Below are 18,763 nucleotides of genomic sequence, written 5' to 3'. Positions count from 1 at the left end.
ACATTATGATCTCACGGCTTCTCTGCGCTCATTTCCGAAGTGGCCATGCAGAGGCTACGGCGCTGCACCTTCTGGAGAGAGAGGGGGGGAGAATAACGACGATACAAACATAATGGATTTATGGATTAATGAATGCATGCGACTTATCGGTCCTCTCCGCTGCAATGTACGTTCCGATTTCTTATTCGATTGCGTTAAAATGTCCGCATGTGTTTTTTCATTAGGTATATTTGCAAGGTATTGTGTACGAACTGTTTTCGTACGGGCTGTTAGCCATTTTAATGGGAATAAAACACGTATTTACTGTTCAGCAGGTTTGTATTCATGCGATCGCTGTTGCATGTGCGATGAGAAAAAAAATCCCACAGTCAAACCTGTCGGTTAATTTCACTTCTCCGGAGTCCGTGTATTAAAGGTTCATTGTAGAAAATGCTAATTAAGGAACTCAATGACTGCTTTATTTCTAGGGTTATCACGTTTGAAAAGTCACGTCTTAGACATTTGATCTACATTTTTTTTAAAGATACAAAATTGCCTGTGTATGTTGTCATTTAAATGCCATGTTTTTAATGCTAAATTAACGGTTTGTAATAATTAGGTACATAAAAACAGACAGCAAACGAGTGAATGGGGGAAAAAAAATTGGATGCACAAAAATGTTAAGAAATATGATTTCCATGACAATTGCCGTTCAAATATCGTCTTTAATTGTGTGACTAGTAACGTTTGATACGTGATACCCGACAGCATATTTCGCAAATATTTTTGCTGAGAAAAAAACACGTTCAGAAATCACCAGATAAATCCGAAATTTATTATGATTAAAGTGGAGAAGACAAATTTGTTATGGCTGAAATTAAGCACCTGAGATCCAAAGTGCAAGTTTGCATGTACATCAAACCCAAAGTGGAGCTGTGCCTGAAGGAAATCCATAGATGACGACGTAAAGTTCACTCAACTTCGGTGTCTTAACTCAGTGCGGATGATCATTTTAATGTGCCACACATTTGCTGGCTTCATCTAAAAGGAGCATAATATCTTGGTACATGTGTTTGGATTTGTCCTACATTTAATTTAAGTTTGACTGTCTTGGGTCAAGACAAGTTAGCACCACAGAGCAGATGGAGTCTAAGTGCGTGACCGTCTGTTACCCAGCAAATTTTCAAGAGGACTTGGGCTGGTGTAATACTGAAGTTATGACTGGTTACCTCCTATACCTCAATTAAGCAGGGGAGAGGGTTGCTGTAGTCCATACAGACGTATCAATATTTGCCTGTGTATGACTCCAAAGTGCAGTTTATGCTGTGAAGCACAATAAAAAGCAAACAATTATATACAGCATTTGCTTTCACCTTTGAATTATTTTTCTATTTCAGATGTCGCCGTAACTGGCTGAAGACATTACTTCATGGCTTTTCGGCTGAAGAAGACCAGAAGCTTTCCCTGTCCGTCTCAGGCCCTGAGTGTATGTGAAACTGTGGTATCTTCTGTCTTCAGATTTTAAGGCGAAACGCTTGCTAGCAACAAATTCTGTTTCCTTGGAATAAAGAAACCAGCGTTGCAGCTCAATACGATGGCCCCGATTGGTACTGTGACCATCCCCACCTTACCGAGCATACCTTCTGCCGTTAACACCTTGAGAGGTGACACCTCGCGTGACCTTGGTGTAATTTTATAGTTTTGTAGTTTTATCAGTCATCTAAGCTAACCTTGGCATAGCATTGATTCAAAAACCGCAGCACAAATGTTGCTACTTTCGTTTTGGACTATGCTCACTGGAGGTGACTGTGGACCACTGAAACTGAGATAAGCTCTGTCCCGGAAAATATTAATTGTGCGCACATCCTTCGATTATATCTGGTGCCGTGTTGAGAACCCGGAAGTACAATGCGGATCAGCTTCTGCCAGGGCCTCCTGACTGGGGCTATCGCTTTGAACCTCCTGATTCTGTACTATGTATCCCGGGCCCAACAGCAAATGATGGAGAAGCGGCGGGATTCTGGGAAGCCGCCTCCCAAAAAAACCCCCCTTCCGGTGTCGGGGCTCGGGGCCGCCGGAGGACTGGCTGGGCCTGTGGGGGGTGGGGCCGGTGGGGCCGGAAACGGGCGTAACCCCCGGGTGACAGTGCTGGTGCGCGAGTTTGAGGACTTCGAGAACTATGTGGGTGACGTGGCCCGCTCGTTCCTGCAGCGGAGACCCGAGGTGCCCTTCCTGGCGGTGGCCGACCTTGTGCCCTACCCGCCGCTGGCTCTGCCGGAGTCGGCTCGCCTCCTGGTGCTGTCCCCCAGCCCCGATCAGCCCCCACAGGCTCACCGGCCGGAGTTCCACGTTCAGACCGAGTACGTGCTGCTGGTGCCAGATGGCGTGGAGCTGGAGCAGGGCCGGCAGCTGGAGCGGCTCATCCGAGAGCTGGAGGGAGAAGGGGGTGGCCCTGTGCGCCTAGTGGCCACCCCGGTACTGGCCCGCTCTGCCGTGCAGTGCCTGCACCTCCGAGTCAGCTTAAGGGAGTGGACAGTGACCTACACCCCAGCCGCCTCGGGCAGCAGCGGCAGCGTCTGCACGGCCCTGCGGGGGGACGCGGTGATCCTGATGCGCTCCGAGGATCTCTTCAACTTGTCGAGCCCGCTAGCCCGCCCCCTGCTGGCTTCCCTCTTTATACAGACCTCCCTGCGCGGCTGGAAGGTGAAGCTCTTGGAGGGGCCCTGCTTCGCCGCCAGTCACCGCCCCCTCTTCAGCTCTGCCCACAACCAATGGAAAGCGGACAGCAGGCAGCGGGAGGCGACCGGCCGACTCATGCGCGACTTCGGCATCAAGCGCCTCGTCCAGCCGGATGGGAAGGAGCAGTGGTTCGGCTGTGGCAAGGAGACCGCCCGCTGCTTCGGCACGGTCAAAGACGACACGCCCGAGTACCTCTACTTGGAGCGCTGGACGCCGCCCTGCTGCTTGCGTGCCCTGCGCGAGACCACCAAGTACGTCATCAACATCTTGGAGACGGCGGGGGTGCGCTATTGGCTGGAAGGCGGAAGCCTCCTGGGAGCGGCCCGCCACCAGGATGTCATCCCGTGGGACTACGACGTTGACCTCGGCATCTACCTGGAGGACGTGCCCAACTGCGAGTACCTAAAAAACCTGGACGCCGGCTCGTTGGTGGACGCCAACGGGTACGTGTGGGAGCGGGCGGTAGAGGGGGATTTTTACCGGGTGCAGTACAGTGAGTCCAACCACCTGCATGTGGACCTCTGGCCTTTCTACGCCCGCAACGGTATCATGACCAAGGATACCTGGACGGAGCACAGGCAAGATGTTGAGTTCCCCGAACACTTCCTCCAGCCCCTGGTACCCATGCAGTTTGCGGGCATCACTGCCTATGGCCCTAACAACCACCGTGCTTTCCTGGAGCTCAAATTTGGCGAGGGGGTCGTTGAGAACCCTCAATACCCCAACCCAACGAAAAAGCGACTGGACAGAAGTCGACTTTAAAGGGAGAAATGGATGATGGGGACTTAAGTTGTGCCAAGATAACAGTCCATCATAAATAATGAACATCATGCGACTTTTAAAGCTTGTTTATTGATTTATCAACTAGAACAGCTTAGCCTGACGCTGGGGAACAATTCACGTCATCGCTGCAGCCCCCACAGAGTAATTCCATAGATCTTGCACTCATGCGAATATGCATCAGCCGGTCCTCCGACTCTCAGTTCTGCTATTATGGTCACACATATTGTAGGATACTGCCACTGTATTTATTGTCTGAAGAATAACAGCCATATGATTTGCAGCTCCCTAAAGGACCATTTCTCAATGTATGGCAAGGCTGGGCTTTCACATATGATCATGTACTCTGTCCATGACTGGAGTATACGATAGACAGGATAGCATAGCCACAACTCAATTATGTGCTCACAGTACAAGGGAATGGAGCCGTCGGCTTATATTTATATTTATTTTATATAGCTACACGTGTAGCTACCTGTGGATCCCAAACACCTTTGCTTATGAACTGGAACTGCAGAATTATTTACCTGAAATAAGAAGTAGCAACATTTGTGTATGAACTGACTTGGTAGTTCCAATAATGCCACTTACATGTACCGCCCAAAAGCAAAGAATACTGTGTTTGCGTTGTTGCACTGCTTCACTTTATTGTTCGGTGTCGCACAATCGAAACATGTACTGTATGTATATTTGCACAGTAGGCTAGTTCCCAGTTGCTGGAAACTTAGCTGCCATCTGTCAGATGCAAAACTTGAACTGTTTTCATAGCATGTCCTTGAACCAGTGTTAGATGTAAAATAATAATGGCAGGCTCTGATTGGCCACACAGCCAGTAAAGGTACCACACATATGAAATACTGTAGTTCCTTTTTTTGCTTTTCCTGAAGTGGCAGATGTAGATACCTGTCTGGTACATATTTTCCACAGCCAAGTCTCATTCTCACTGTGGGGTGAATGTGGTGAAGCGCTAATTGTGCCACGTTGCACAATGCCACACGTGTAGATGTTTTAAGACGATTCTCCTTCGACCACTGTCGTCTTACACCCCTTTCAAATAAAAATAATTGCCTCTGTCGTTGTGTTTTCCGAGCGCGTTGTCCAGCTACGATGATCACCAAAAGATCTTATTGCAGTACATCGGTGTCCCTATTTAGATGTTACAATTCCCTATTTTTTATTGTATTGTTACAATCTTTTGACTTTTAGATGTTAAAACTTCTAAATTATGGGGTGACATAGTGGTATCTGCGGGATTGTGGGCTGGCTTCCTGCCCCCAGCTCTGTGTACAGTTTGTTTATATTATTTCTGCATTATATTCCCCCCAATTAGTTGAATTGATCTCTCCATATTTACAGTAGTGTGCTATGGTGAGACTGCACTGTGAAAGACTGGCATTCCGTCTAGGGCACAGGTGTCAGACTCCAGTCCTGGGGGGCCAGAGTCCTGCAAATTTTTGGGTTTCCCCTCGTTTAACACACCTGATTCAACTTCTTGTGCTAATTACCACACAGCTGTTGAGCTGAACCATTTGTGGTGGAACAGGGAAAGAACTAAGCTACACAGGGCTGCGGCCCCCCAGGACTGCAGTTTGACACCCCTGGTCTAGGGTGTAATTCACCGGCTTCCAGCAGGTGGCAGAGGAGCCACATATATTAAACATTCACTCCGGCTCATGTTCCACTATAAAATCAGAACCAAACAAAACAGAAATATGGAAACAATTTTTATTTCAAGTATGCAGACAATATGATTTCCAAACAGCTTTTTTTTGTAAAATAAAATAAAAATGTGTTTCATGTGAAATGGTCTATAATAGATAGACCTAGATAAATAATAGACCTGTGAGAAAATGACTCGAATATGAATAGCCGGATTACAAGTGCATATTTTGGTTGAACAATGTTGGTATTTAGAAAATCATACCAAGAAACAGTAAAGCAGGATTGATTTGACGTTTGTTTATAACAGTCATACTATTTAGTCAAACACGTACATCAATTCTGACTAGGAGTAGCTGTTAGAATGACTAAGTGACATTCCAGATATGAATGATAAAATAAAACCCCATTCACGACATCTATATTAAATAGATCAAATCATAAGGAAGTCATGGATTGATGGTTATGAAAAAGAAACTGAAGAATTTACAAAACTGAGTAAATAACGATTTTATTTACAGTAAAAACGGAGCACAATTCGGACAGCAAGTTCTCTTTGGCCGTGGCTTATGAAGCCATCAAACAGAAAACGTACGGAATGTTCTTAAAGCTTCTCCTCAGACCGACCTTTCACTTCAAAATGTATTCACTATATCGGACAAACTACATGGCAAACGCGCTCATGAACACACATGGTACCGCGGACGTTAACTAACGTGACAACGCATGAGCAACATACACAGACACGTCATAATTATCACACACATGCAAACACGTGCGGACAATTAACTGAAATAACTTAAAAGATCACGTATTATCAAGGCTGCGGGAAAACAACATTAAATGTTCTTAAAAGTTCATTAACGAATTCTATAACATTGATTTTAAAAACCTTTGGAAATATTTTTTAAAATATAAAGGAGTCACCCAATTTGGCAAGCAGAACATTGCACAGATATCAGGTTCCAAAACCAACCTTACGTCTGTGAAACCCTGACCCCCCCTTTTAGAAAGAGTGGTAGGTATCATATCGCAGAGTGCAGAAGTCTGATCTAGCTTATTCTGGTTTGAACCGACTCAGGCGATATGAATAAACGGATGCAGGAGGTGCTAGAGAAAAATAAATCATCCAGACTAAATTAATATAAAGCACCACCATGCATTTTTATTCAGGGGCGCGGTAAAATGGTGGGGGGAGGGGGATGTAGGACATTTCAAGGCCCCTTGAAGAACAGGGACCCTAAAAAAAAATTGGAACACAGTGGGGTTGGTCTGGGTTGGGGACCCAATATGATATGATTTCATGAGGCCCAAACATTGGAGCAGGTGCCTCTGTGTCTACTCTACTGGCCTTCAATGTCACCCTTGCTTGCCATGCCAGGCAACTAATTTGGTTGGAAATAACCCAATAACCTCTTCCAGTGTCACATGACAAAGCCCCATATATAGCCCCTGTGGAACAGATGACGACTGAGCTTCGGAAAAGGGTTAGTTCATCTATTCCTCTTTTTTGAATGTATAACCACCATCCAAATAATATGGAGGAGCTTAGCTTAGAGCCTGCTATTAGCTTTTGCAATCTTACCTGTCACACCTGACCAGGGCCGAGTGATATCACATGGCGATTTATTTGTGATTACTGATGTTCTTTTAAAAATAGAAGTATTCAAGTTGATATGTGCTTTCATAATTTGGTCAAAAGTAAGGAGTGAATGTCCTAGCTGAGTGACACTCTCTTTGGGTCAGGTGAAGCAAGTCAGACCTGCCTACATGACAGACTCTTCCACATTGAGTCGGACTGGCGCCCCGTCTTCAGTCTCGCCCCTGCTCTTGATGATGAGGGGCGAGTCCTCGTGCCTGACTGACACGACCTCAACCAGCGCTTTCGGCCCGTCTTTGCGGGCGCTGCGATCTACAAAGTGCTGCAGCAGCCCCGCTCCAAAGGCATCGCCCTCCACGTTGAGGATGGTACATGTGCGGTCGCTGTATCAAAGGGTGGAGAGACACCATGATGTCATAAAGGATTAAGACTGAACGAGACACGCTGTATCTACACTGCTACTAGACAAAGACTCCTTCCATTTAAAACTTCAAATCCCTTTCCGTGATTGCTCCTTCTCCCACTCAGCCAACTCTGTTGCCCAAACTTACACTAGCCAATCCACGGCAAGAATGAGGGAGATGTCGCTGGTGGGTAGGTTGATCGCTTCCAAGATAATGGCCAAGGTGAGCACACCTCCGGCAGGGATCCCAGCAGCTCCCACACTGGATGCCGTCGCTGTCACTCTGATGGAAGGGGACGCAGGACAAATTCAACGTGCAGTACCAAGATGCCTATCAAAATATCACCAGAGATCATTCACAATTCAAGAAACAAGAGTTTCACACTCACAGGATTGTGATGACCTGGATGAAGTTCAAGGAAACGGAGTTGAGCTGGGCGATGAAGACAGCGGCCACGCACTGGAAGAGAGCAGCTCCATCCATGTTGACGGTGGCCCCGATGGGCAGGATGAAGCGGCTGATGTGCTTGGACACGCCATTGTTCTCCTCCACGCACTTCATCATCAGGGGCAACGTCGCCGAGCTGGGTAGGGAATAGGAGGGCAGAGAATGTGTCAGAGGGAAGGCAGAACGGACGAGGCAAAGAAGGGGAAGTCAGGGGGAGAGGGCAAGGACATTATGAAGACAGAGAATGGAATGGAGTGTGTTAAGATGAATCTTTTTAGAACGTGCAGAGAATGAAGGAGAAGAAACTATGTGGACAGAAATGGACCCTCTACAAGAACAGGGCATGAAACAAGGAGGAAAATCAGGCAAGATGGTCTACAGGTTTAGAGGAAATCCACTCTGACTTGAGAGCCCAAAAGAGATGCAACAACAATGCTTCCTAGACACATTAAACCAATAGCGACAGAAGCTGGACTTTCTACCTAGATGAGGTCCCAAATGCGGTGGCCAGGGCAGTGAAGATCCCCCAGAGGAAGCGGTACGGATTCTTGCGGGTGATGACGAAGTAGATGAGTGGTAGGACCAGCAGTCCGTGCAATGCATGCCCGATCATGCAGCATGCGATGTACTTTCCCAGACTGGTGAACAGCATGGCAACATCTTCCATCTCCACGATCTTTGCTGCAACCAGGAACATGATACCAAAAGGAGCATACCTGGGGGGGGGGGGGGGAATTGGTCAACAGGGGCAAGATTCATCATGCGATCATCAAATCAATTCATGCGGCATCTACGGAATTCTTATTTTCGAAGAATTTAAACAGGAGAGCATTCATATACTCTGGTATCCCATTCACAAAGAACGTCCAGCAACACAAAGCTCCATGCGTCCACTCACCACATGATCCAGGATACCAGCACCATGGTGGCCTCATTGAAGGAGTTGAAGAATTTGATGAGGATCTCGCCCTCCTGTCCAAGCTTGCGCAGTGCCACACCAAACACGATGGCAAACACCACCAGGCCCAAGATGTTCATGCCGTCCACATCCTTGCCGACTGGCACCTAGTGGCACCAGGAAGAAGAAACTTAAATATAACTACTGCCAACCTATGTACTAAAAAGGGCTTGCTTCTATATAAATGATATTGAGCACCAGAGTTGGGTAATTCACATCTAAAGAGTTAAATGTCCAGACCGGGATTTTGTTTCAACCAACCAGTTGAATACTCTGATTGTGACTCTTTATGCTCAACTGGTTGGTTGAAACAAAATCTTGGTCTGAACTTATATTCTCTGGACCTGAACTACTCAAGTCTGCTGAGCACACTACACATATTCATTCATAGAAAGGCACCCATTTGCAGCATTTCAGATGCACACTAAACAAAATTAGACAAAAGCTAATCAAACAAAACACCATTGAAACAAGGCAGGAACATCACTAACAAAACACCCTGAGATAAAGGTACAGCTAAAATTAGCACATAAACAATGGTGCTGCTAAACCTTTTTTTTTTTTAATCGACCATATATATACACACACACACACACACACACACATACACCATCATTTGAACACAAAATATGGATTTAGGTTATTTGAATTCTATTTTCCGAAAGAGTCTGCACTACAGAGAGCACTACAGGTTGACGTGTATGATACTCCAACTTTACACATCAGTTATTTTGAGGACTGTTTGGTTGTACGTTTAATATGCAGTTTCTGACTAAGCTATGTTGAATTCCGACTGAATACAAGATAGCCCCCCAAGGCTGAACACATAAATAAATAAACTGGAGAAACACACAGTTTTTTTTTTATTCAAATAATGCAACTAAACAGACAAGCAGACACACAGAGATGTCCTACACAAATACATGTATACCATCGGACACGCAAGAAGCATCGTTCAGGACACAACTACAGTGTATGGAGTGACTCACCCGATCGAAGGTGGTGCTTAGCACAAAGCCTGTTTCATTCATTTTGTTTGTGGTGACATTTTTGTAGCTGGTTGCATACTGAAAGGCAGAAAGAACATCTAATCATTAGTTATTCTATATTTCCTCAGGAAAGCATTCCAATTTCCATAGCTCTTAGTTTATAGATCCAACTATACCAGCGATTCTCAACCCATGGGTTGAGACCCAAATTAGAGTTGTGGCAAGTTCTGAAGGGTCCTGAGCTTTTTAAAACCAGCAAGCTCCATATGCTGATCCACGATCAGATTTCCCAGCCCAGTCGTAGAATTAACCTATGTAAACGGGTCTTGGGTCTACAAATACTTAGCGCAAAACTAGTGAACACTCAACCAATCCAAAAAGCCAAACCATAGATGATTAATTTAAAATTGACTGGCACATCCAATCAGATTTGTTCCATAGGCATTTATTGGTGCAAATTGTAGAGTGCACTGCATGCTTAATTTGAACCTGTACTTGATATAGAGTCGTGACTGAGCTGGGATGGTAAAAATTGGATCGCGGTGCAAAAAAGGTTGAGAACCACTGATGTATACTTATTCCATGGTAACAAACAACACATAGGGCAGATTAAACTTAGGTCAGGTTGGATTGGGGAGCATGCACTAGTGCAGTGCGTTGCCGCACCCAACCCCAAAACAAAACACCTTGGACATATTTCGAAATTATTAATACTAACAAGATAGTTGTGTACCTTTTTAAATGTTTGGCAAGAAGGACAGCAAGACTGTGTATAAAAGGCTCCTTGCTGGTGTGAATTAGGCGACTCACCGATTGAAAGGCTGCTGCCACCAGGTTGGATGGGAAAATGTTCCTGAAGAACAAAAACACGGGATGAGACTTTAGCGTCAATCTAACTAATACATCGACTAGTGAAGTGCAGAAAGGAACACGAGGGAACTCATATTATGGGTAGGACGTCACAGTCTTCTAAAAAATAGCAAGCAAATAGATCACACTTCCACTTCTACAATCCTGAAGACAGCCTGGCCCAATGGATAGAGACAACCCTCGGTGAGAGATTCTCTGCCCTCCACGGCTTCTGCCCTACAGTCCTGGGTTTTTACGTAGCAGACATGGTGGAAAACAGCTACCCAAGCCTTATCACTACAAATACATGCACTGCTGGAAGCTTCTGACGTTACCTTGTTCAAACCTAAGCCACTATGAACTATAATCCATTTGCCTTTGTGTCCTGGAGGATCTACCACTCCACATCTCCATGCCGTCTCTCGGTTTGCGTTTTTTCCAGCTGAACCAAAACCCAAATTATAAGCCAAAATGAGAAAACACTGAAGCCATGTCTACACTTGGGTTTTAAAACGCATCTTGGGCGATCAGATGACAAGTGGATAGTCGAGGCACATCGCCATTTACACCTGTGCCTATCATGCATCTCCATGGTGTCCAGCTGACCGCTTGTGTTCAGATTTCATTACTGCCTATGTCAATTCCACCTGAAGGTCAAATGGCTCCATGCACAGTTATCGTGATGCCCTTGTCGGGGACGCATCAGGACGCATTTGCATTTTCACTATTAAAGAAATGTGGTCAAATGCATTCCAGACCACTTCAACCAGTGGTTTGAGTGATCGGGTCACAACAGGTCTTGATGGTCATTTACACTTGTATTTAGTGCTTTCCACTTATGAACAGATCGGCCTACTCACCCCATCGGCCATGATGCATTTTAAAACCAAGTGTAAACAGGCCCTCAGAAGCCTAAAACAGATGCTGGAATATAATCCACAGGATACATTTTTTTTGCTAGTCATTTTATCACAAGCCCTTCCTGTTTCACCGGAAGGTGTAAATACAGAGTATTTTTGGACGTTCCGAGTGACCGTGCACAAGACGTTAGGCTGCAAGACTTGCAAGCTAGTATGAATGAGTCAGTGACTCAGTATGTAGAAGGGGGTCCATACTATATTTAGCGAAAGCATTGGGAAAGTCTGCCTGTACATTTCAGTAAAGCTATTCGCACATGTCAGGGTGGGAACTTTGTGTCCATGGAAACACATATCCCTGGCAGCACATGGAGCCTTGGGTAAGCGCTCCACGTTTCAAGCACTGTAGCAAATTTCATCAGGTGAGCCAACACCTGCAGTACTCAGAGTGCTACTGTTATCAGCTTGAGCAAATGAACCCTGCCAGTTATCAGAGTACACTGCATGTTTGTCTACACCCCGTGCCAGATGACTACAGCCCCATTCACAGTGCACCTTCCTTGTGTCTGTGTCAGGAAGAGCAGCAGGAAGAGCGACGGAATCCCATTACTGTCAGGAACTGGAGATCTGGGAGAAGTCCTAGCTAATGTAACACTGCAGACTCAAATATGGCTTGCAAGAAGACAGCTGAATGATCTTATAAGGTCATCCTATTTGGCAGGCCTGTTGCGCGATAGTCCAAGAGAGTAATAACCAGAGTGAGATCTGCCCAACAATCAGCTAGAGTGAAAAGGCTTGTTTTGGCCAATGCTGAAGTCTGTATCATACCCCATAATTGAATTCTATTGATTTGTACAGTTTTAGTCAATACTTGAGCCTCAACTGGATGGTGTGAGGAGGCATTGCGGATTGTTACGTGAAACTCAGAACATCATTAACAGCTTACCTTAGTTTTTAATAGGGTATAGACCAGGGGTGGGCAATCTTATCTGCAAAGGGCCGGTGTGTATGTGGGTTTTCGCTACAACTCCCTAATTAGATTACTAGATTACTAATTAGAGGACTGATTGGCTGAAGTGTCCTCACACCTGGGTTTGAACAGCTGACCTACAGGTTATCCTAAAAACCTGCATACACACCAGCCCTTTGTGGATAAGATTGGACACCCCTGGTACAGACTCTTGGTAGCCTCACCAAAACATCAATTAGTAAAAAAAACATTTTCCAATATGGCAGATCCGTCTTGGACACTAGTCTCACAAGATGTACCCATTAAGACATCCAGGCCTCGTTTAAAGACGTGCATGTGCACAGCACATGTGTCACGTGGGGCCTACGGTTCATAAAAAGTTCTGCCTGTGCAAGACGGTCAGTTTCATTGTAAACTGTGTCACTCATTAACTGCACAGTCAGAAAAGTACTGGTTTCCAAGGAAGAGGAGTATGACTTCAAAAGAAGACAACTGAAAAAGAAAGACATTGACACACTCACATAGACACTACATCTACACAGACACTACATCTACTCAGTAATGTCACAATGCTCCATTTTGTGAATCCTAATAAGTCAAACAACTTCTGATATCATGCATCTTTTCCCTACATGACAGCCTTGCGGAAAGTTACTATAACCAACAAACAATACAATGACCAATGGATGAGGAGGGTGGGAGCAAGAGTCATATGACCACTGGCATATTCACTGGCCAGCCAAATCAAGACATACAGTAAATGCTGGAGTTTCCTTTACTAAGTTCCACTCATCAAAATTCCATCCTTTGTGATGAAATGTGTAACGCACAGGATGTCCTGCCAGTTAGAGGAATTGCCCATAATTAGTGTCCAAGCAACTGGTCCACATGGTGTAAAAGTTACTTTTCTGGGTAGGCAGTTCCCCCCACCCCAACTTACTCTGAGGGGAAAAAAAAGCAAACTGGCATCACACTGACACAATGCTAAAGTCGGCAGTTCCAGTTTGACTAATTTAGATTTGATACTAAATTTGATACTCTCTCTTCCTCCTATACACAACACAACTGTTTACAATACACAAGGAATAAGGTAGTAATTCGTCAAGAGTATGTGTCATACACGACCTTTCAGGTATGACGTAGGGGTTTAACTCGCGAATCTCCCCCTTTGCGCGGAATTCCGCAGACTGGCGATACCACACACGTGCTCACAGTAACCTTTTAAATGAATATGAAGCTGTGAAGTTGGTTACTTACTAAAAAAATGGGGGGAAGAAAAATACAGTACAAAAAACGGCAGTCGGTTAACTTGGATTGAATTGGATTTTGTGCGTGATATTATTAGTTTATTAATTCGGGAAGCGCATACGTGTGACGGCGGTGCTGTTTATTTCCTGGTTTCACAGCCAAGCCGGATGTCCCTTATATTAGTGTCTGTACTCTGAATTAACTCTCGATTGGAGTAACAACTTAATTCAAATACGTATTAAGAATGTAGCCTAACGCTCAGCAATGACTCAATATCGGTAGCGCTCTTGAAACGCTAAAAATTGTTGTGTTATCAACTTACCTAAAATAGACAACAAACTACATTTCGCAATTAGTCGCACAAATGCGGATAGCCAGGAGAGAAAGTGAACAAATGGTCTACGATGTTTACTCAGCTCGATTGGAATCGTACGTTGTCTTTGATCGCAATCCAAGGTCATAATTAAGAGAACAGATGGTATAAAATTTAACAAAATGTATGGTCCACCCGTGCGGGGAAATTTCTGGGTTTGGTTTAAATGATAAACTGATTTTTAAAATGACTTTAATGGTGTACACAGAACCGCAAAATATATAACTCCGCCCTGCTTGACGATTTATATCCTTATGAGGTCTATTATAATCAACTACAAATTGTTACAGCTTACTCATACACGAGTGTTGAGTCATAATTACCAAAATATACAGTATTCCTCCAATCATCTATATAAACTGATGTATATAAGTATATCTATATCTGTTTTCTGAAGAACAATTACAGGTACTGCTTTGGTGCGGTCTATTTTAAAATCATACTCCATCTGTCCCTAAAGGCAACAAGAAAGGACAACCACATGTGTAACCAGCACTCAGATGATGCAACACTCCAGCACTATTAGCTATAACTAACCCCATGCCTAACTGCGACCGGGTCAGTTATTTCACACAGAATCGGTAAAATAAAATAATCTTATATTCAGGTAACTAACCCGAATACGGGGGGTGGTGACCGAATATATATAATAATATATAGGCATAATTAGTTTGTATCACAACTGAGAATTAAGTATTTAACCGCCCATATGCTAACAACGGTAATGGCATCGTATTAATTAAGAAATTACACTATAAATACTAAAAGACAAAAAAATGCGACTAATTTGAACTAATTTAAACCATTGTTCCTTTGACGAAAAGTATCTTGTTTTATTGTCCTGGCCACATTAAACACCTAAGCATTATTATTAATTAATTAAAATCGCTTAATTGAAATTAATCATAGGTATTTCATGGTTGTTATATAAAAACAACGGACGTCCGAAATAAATAATACTGAAGATACACATGCCGAGGGAGTACATATAAAGCCGGACGCTGAAAGCGTCCACGTGTCTCCCAGCTTGTACACTGCGTACTCCACGTGTAAATTACGTAGACATCTGTCAAGCTTAGACTTGGCAGTCTGTCCCTAAATGTGCCCCGCTTGACGATTTATTACCTTATGAGGTCCAAGAAGGAGTCTATCACATCTTTAGCCTGTGGCACTTCATCGGATGCCGAGATCATGGGTTTGGAGACGGAACCAGGCTGAATGATAAACGCCATCACTACCCCGATGGCTGATGCAATTAAAGTTGTCACTAAAAAGAAGAGCATCGCCCAGCCGCCTACTTTGCCCAGTGCTTGGGGATCAATGCTGGCCGCTCCAGAGATGAGACTGCACACAACCAAGGGAATGATGATCATCTTCAACATGCGTATCAGAAGTTCGCCTGGGAACCCGAAGTAGATCACTTGCGCCTTATTAAGTTCTGCGCTGCGGACGCATAGTCCAATTATCACGCCGATTATAACACCGGTTACAGTCAATATCACCAGCAAGTTCGCCAAAACAATCCTTTTCACTCTGGCCGACGGTGACTTCGGTTTTCCTGTCTCATTGCCTTGTATCATTCCGTTTGCCATTGCTGGCTCTTTATCATTTGCCGCCTTTTCCTCTTCCATTGCGACAATTTCTGCCATTCCGAGTTCTGTCAGTAAAACTTAAAAGCAAAAGTGATGAATCCCGAATCAGATTTCAGTGTTGCTAGGTCTATTGCACGGATCAAAAAAACCTTCTGTGCCTGGGTTTGCACAAACGTCCTCCTGTCTCCTCCGGAGTAGTGCACAATGTAACCTTCGCCGAGCGACTGCTCCGTTCTGTGACAGACCACAAGCAAATAGGGCTGCCCCCGTGACGTCAGAGGGCGGTCTTACAATTCAATAAGGCTGACCTATTCAAATAGCAGCCCGGGCAACACGCGGCCCAAAAGTAACCTCTGTGTGGCCCCGCGCAAAGCAAAGCTTCCAAAAATTACTAAATAAATAACTACAGTAGAACAGATTAATTAATTTATTCCAAGAAAAATTAATTTCATCCGAGAGTGGCGTTAGAGCCAATCAATTCTGAATTCATAAATATAACATTCCGCGCTGCATAGCAAGTTAACCGACAATCCAGCGTCTTGACGTGTTGAACGTCGGTAGTGAGCTAACATGTCTCACTCAAGCCTGTCCGAAAAACGTGAAATTGACACTGAAAACCGACGGTTTAACCCCTCCTGGACAGATAAATACTTGTTTATTTTACCGCCAAATCCGAACGCCAAACCGCTTTGTTTAATTTGTAATTAGTGCGTTGCGGTAATTAAAGACTACAATGTGCGAAAGCACCACTTTGAGAAACACCCCACCGTCTGCACCAACTTTCCCGAGGGGCAAAATGTAATTGCATCTTACAACTGGAGCTGTACTACCATGGTGCGCTCATGCACAGTCCAAGCCAGAGCTACAGCAGCCTCTTTACGTATTTCCTGGATCTTGGCAAAGAATAAAAAGCCATTCACAGACTCCGAAACTGTGAAAGATTGTATGCTGGCTGTCGTGGATGAGGTGATAAATGATGAGGAAATTTAAACGAGTGTGGTATCTGCTATTAAAAACGTACCCCTGTCAGACACTACAAACATTCGCATAATTGAAATTCTGGCGACAGACGTGTTTGAAACGTTGTTAGAAGCCCTGAAAAAAGCTGATGTTATGTCTACAGCAGTAGATGAGTCCACAGACAAAACGGATACCGCGCAATTTTGGTTATATGTCCGTTTTTTGACGAAAAATGCTTCCGGGAGTAACTACTCGGCTTACTGCCGTTAGAAGGACACACAACTGGCGCAATCGTCTTTGAGAAAATTTCAGCCTTTTTCAGAGACAATGGCCTGGATATGAAGCGCGTGTGCATGCTTGTGACGGATGGAGCTCCATCCATGGCAGGAAAAGTGAGTGGTTTAGCAGCACGTCGGTCCGCTGTTGCACCTCAGATGACATCTTTAAATGTAGGACTTAAAGGCAGAGACAAAACGGTCATCGAACTTGTGGAAGAGATGCGCGCATTTCAAGTTAAACTGGACCTTTTTGCTACTGACTTGGGCACAGGTCGAATGCTGCATTTTCTGACGCTCCGCAAATGCATTGCATCCCCGGTACAAATCACGAAGGTGATGACGGGCTTCATTGCGAAGTTGAAAGATAACTTTGCTAGTAGATTAGACGGACTTACTCTGGCCACAGAGGTGATGTGTTTTACAGAGATCAATTTTCTGTAGCAACAGGTGGGGATTTATCCGCCAAAGCAAAGGAAACGGTCCCCTCCATTGAAGAGGGTAAATTCATTCTCGAACTTGTTGACATGCGGTCATCCGTAACCATGGTACAGGAGCTTCACACTTAGGGCGCTGCAAGGTTTTGGGCTGACGTCAACGTACATCAGTTCCCTAACATTAAGAAATTGGCACTTCTCATGCACAGCATGTTTGGATCAACATACACGTGTGATTCAAGCTTTTCGCACATGAACTCAGTTAAGAGCAGCTCTCGTTCGTCCCTGAGCGACAGTACTCTTCACCAATACCTGAAATCTAACGAACCAAAAGTTACTGCCCTGGTTCAGAACAAAAAATGTCACTTTTCTCACTAGGAAATACAACAGGGTGAGTGTAACGTACATATTAACATAATGTTGCATGTCTAATAAAGCCAGGATTAAAAACTAATTCCTGTACCCTCAGTGTGCAGTATTCACATGTTAAAGTTTGTAAGTTAACACTGTACTTATGGGTAGTGCATGGATAGCTTGGACAGCATTAATAGTTCTGTTTGATTTTGTTAAATGCATGTTTTGAGTGCCTGTGCTGTTTCAAATGTTATTTCTAATGCTGTGCACTAATTTGTTTCAATGCTCTTTGACCAAAATGTTTTTTTTTAAGTAAAGAAAAAAGAATAGCTTTTGTATTGTTTTGTGCACATTTTGGTGTGCCTGTGTCATGTGACCAAATTCAAAAATGAAAAACAATAAATAAACATTACTTGTTTTTCAGTATATTCAAGGCAGTGTCATTACCTGGCCCAGTTAAATTTATTGGTTTGAAAATCTGGCCCAGCTGAATTTGTAATTGAATAGCCCTGCTATAGATTGTATGTATACATATTAGAGTATTTAAAATGGCTTTGACTGTCATTATAAACACGTGAAAAGGACGCTTAATATGCACACTTATATAAACACGTTGTAAATTTTGATGTTGGTGCCGGTGTTCTGATGAGATGAGCTACCTATCGAGACGTACTATCGAGCCTTTCTGCACATGTTCAGTTCCACCGTCTTGGGATTAGGGTTAGGTTTTAGGGGTTTGGGTTAGGTTAAGGGTTTTAGGGGTTTTTGGGGGGTTAGGGTAAGGGCCAGGGTTAAGGCTATCGATTAGCACTACGTTAGCCTAACTCGACAAAGTAGTTCAACTTGACAGAACACCACCTCTTATGTATCCAGGTTCAGGCTATTACGCAACATGTTGCAAGCATAGGAGACTGCAGAGCCGATTTTCCACCTGTTGAACATTGTTGGCTTTGAACAAACACCACACAAACTGGGTCCTTAGAGTTATGGCTCATTCATTTAACGTATCAATTGTTTCAAGTGGTATGAGAATTAGGTCATTCAAATCCTCAGCGGCTATTTTGGACTGTAAAAGTAACGCGGGCCCTTAGCTAGTGGAGGAGCTGAGTACCACAGATGTAATGTACGGGGGATGAGGGCATGAGGCTGTTAAGGCTGAAACAAAAAAATTCTCATAAATAACAGGAGATGTACTTTTAAGGTTGGCCAGTGATGCTTGGAAAAATCAAGGCGATGTTAATAAGTATTCTAAAGAATCTTATTTTTAATATATCCTACATCATAAACCTGGGC

The 18,763-nt window shown here is 44.2% G+C and overlaps 2 protein-coding genes across 2 annotated transcripts; one reads left to right on the top strand and one right to left on the bottom strand.

Moving 5' to 3' along the window:
- The first annotated feature begins 18 nt into the window (after positions 1-18).
- Positions 19-4,573, top strand: fkrp (fukutin related protein). Its single transcript, XM_023813778.2, has 2 exons — positions 19-166; positions 1,377-4,573. The coding sequence occupies exon 2, from the start codon at positions 1,888-1,890 to the stop codon at positions 3,478-3,480; it is 1,593 nt and encodes a 530-aa protein (XP_023669546.1). The 5' UTR covers positions 19-166; positions 1,377-1,887; the 3' UTR covers positions 3,481-4,573.
- A 636-nt stretch (positions 4,574-5,209) lies between these two features.
- slc1a5 (solute carrier family 1 member 5) lies at positions 5,210-15,687 on the bottom strand. The gene is made up of 8 exons (XM_023813779.2): positions 14,978-15,687; positions 10,366-10,408; positions 9,556-9,633; positions 8,507-8,673; positions 8,091-8,324; positions 7,550-7,744; positions 7,309-7,443; positions 5,210-7,140 (listed from the first exon to the last, which is right to left on the bottom strand). Exons 1-8 carry the CDS (start codon positions 15,499-15,501, stop codon positions 6,924-6,926), a joined length of 1,593 nt encoding a protein of 530 aa, XP_023669547.1. The 5' UTR covers positions 15,502-15,687; the 3' UTR covers positions 5,210-6,923.
- Positions 15,688-18,763: the final 3,076 nt, after the last annotated feature.

The sequence above is a fragment of the Paramormyrops kingsleyae genome, chromosome 17 (genome assembly GCF_048594095.1).
Source record: "Paramormyrops kingsleyae isolate MSU_618 chromosome 17, PKINGS_0.4, whole genome shotgun sequence".
Taxonomy (NCBI): domain Eukaryota; kingdom Metazoa; phylum Chordata; class Actinopteri; order Osteoglossiformes; family Mormyridae; genus Paramormyrops; species Paramormyrops kingsleyae.
This window is presented reverse-complemented; position numbering and strand designations above follow the sequence as displayed.

What these genes read in the sequence shown, in the direction of transcription:
- fkrp (XM_023813778.2), top strand. Translation starts at nt 1,888, where the DNA reads ATGCGGATCAGCTTCTGCCAGGGCCTCCTGACTGGGGCTATCGCTTTG.
- slc1a5 (XM_023813779.2), bottom strand. Translation starts at nt 15,501, where the DNA reads ATGGCAGAAATTGTCGCAATGGAAGAGGAAAAGGCGGCAAATGATAAA. An exon ending in TCCTTCTTGGACCTCATAAG is followed by an intron (nt 10,409 to 14,977) that starts GTAATAAATCGT and finishes TTTGTTCTTCAG; the next exon opens with GAACATTTTCCCATCCAACC. An exon ending in ATCCAGGTCATCACAATCCT is followed by an intron (nt 7,444 to 7,549) that starts GTGAGTGTGAAA and finishes CCCTTCCATCAG; the next exon opens with AGTGACAGCGACGGCATCCA.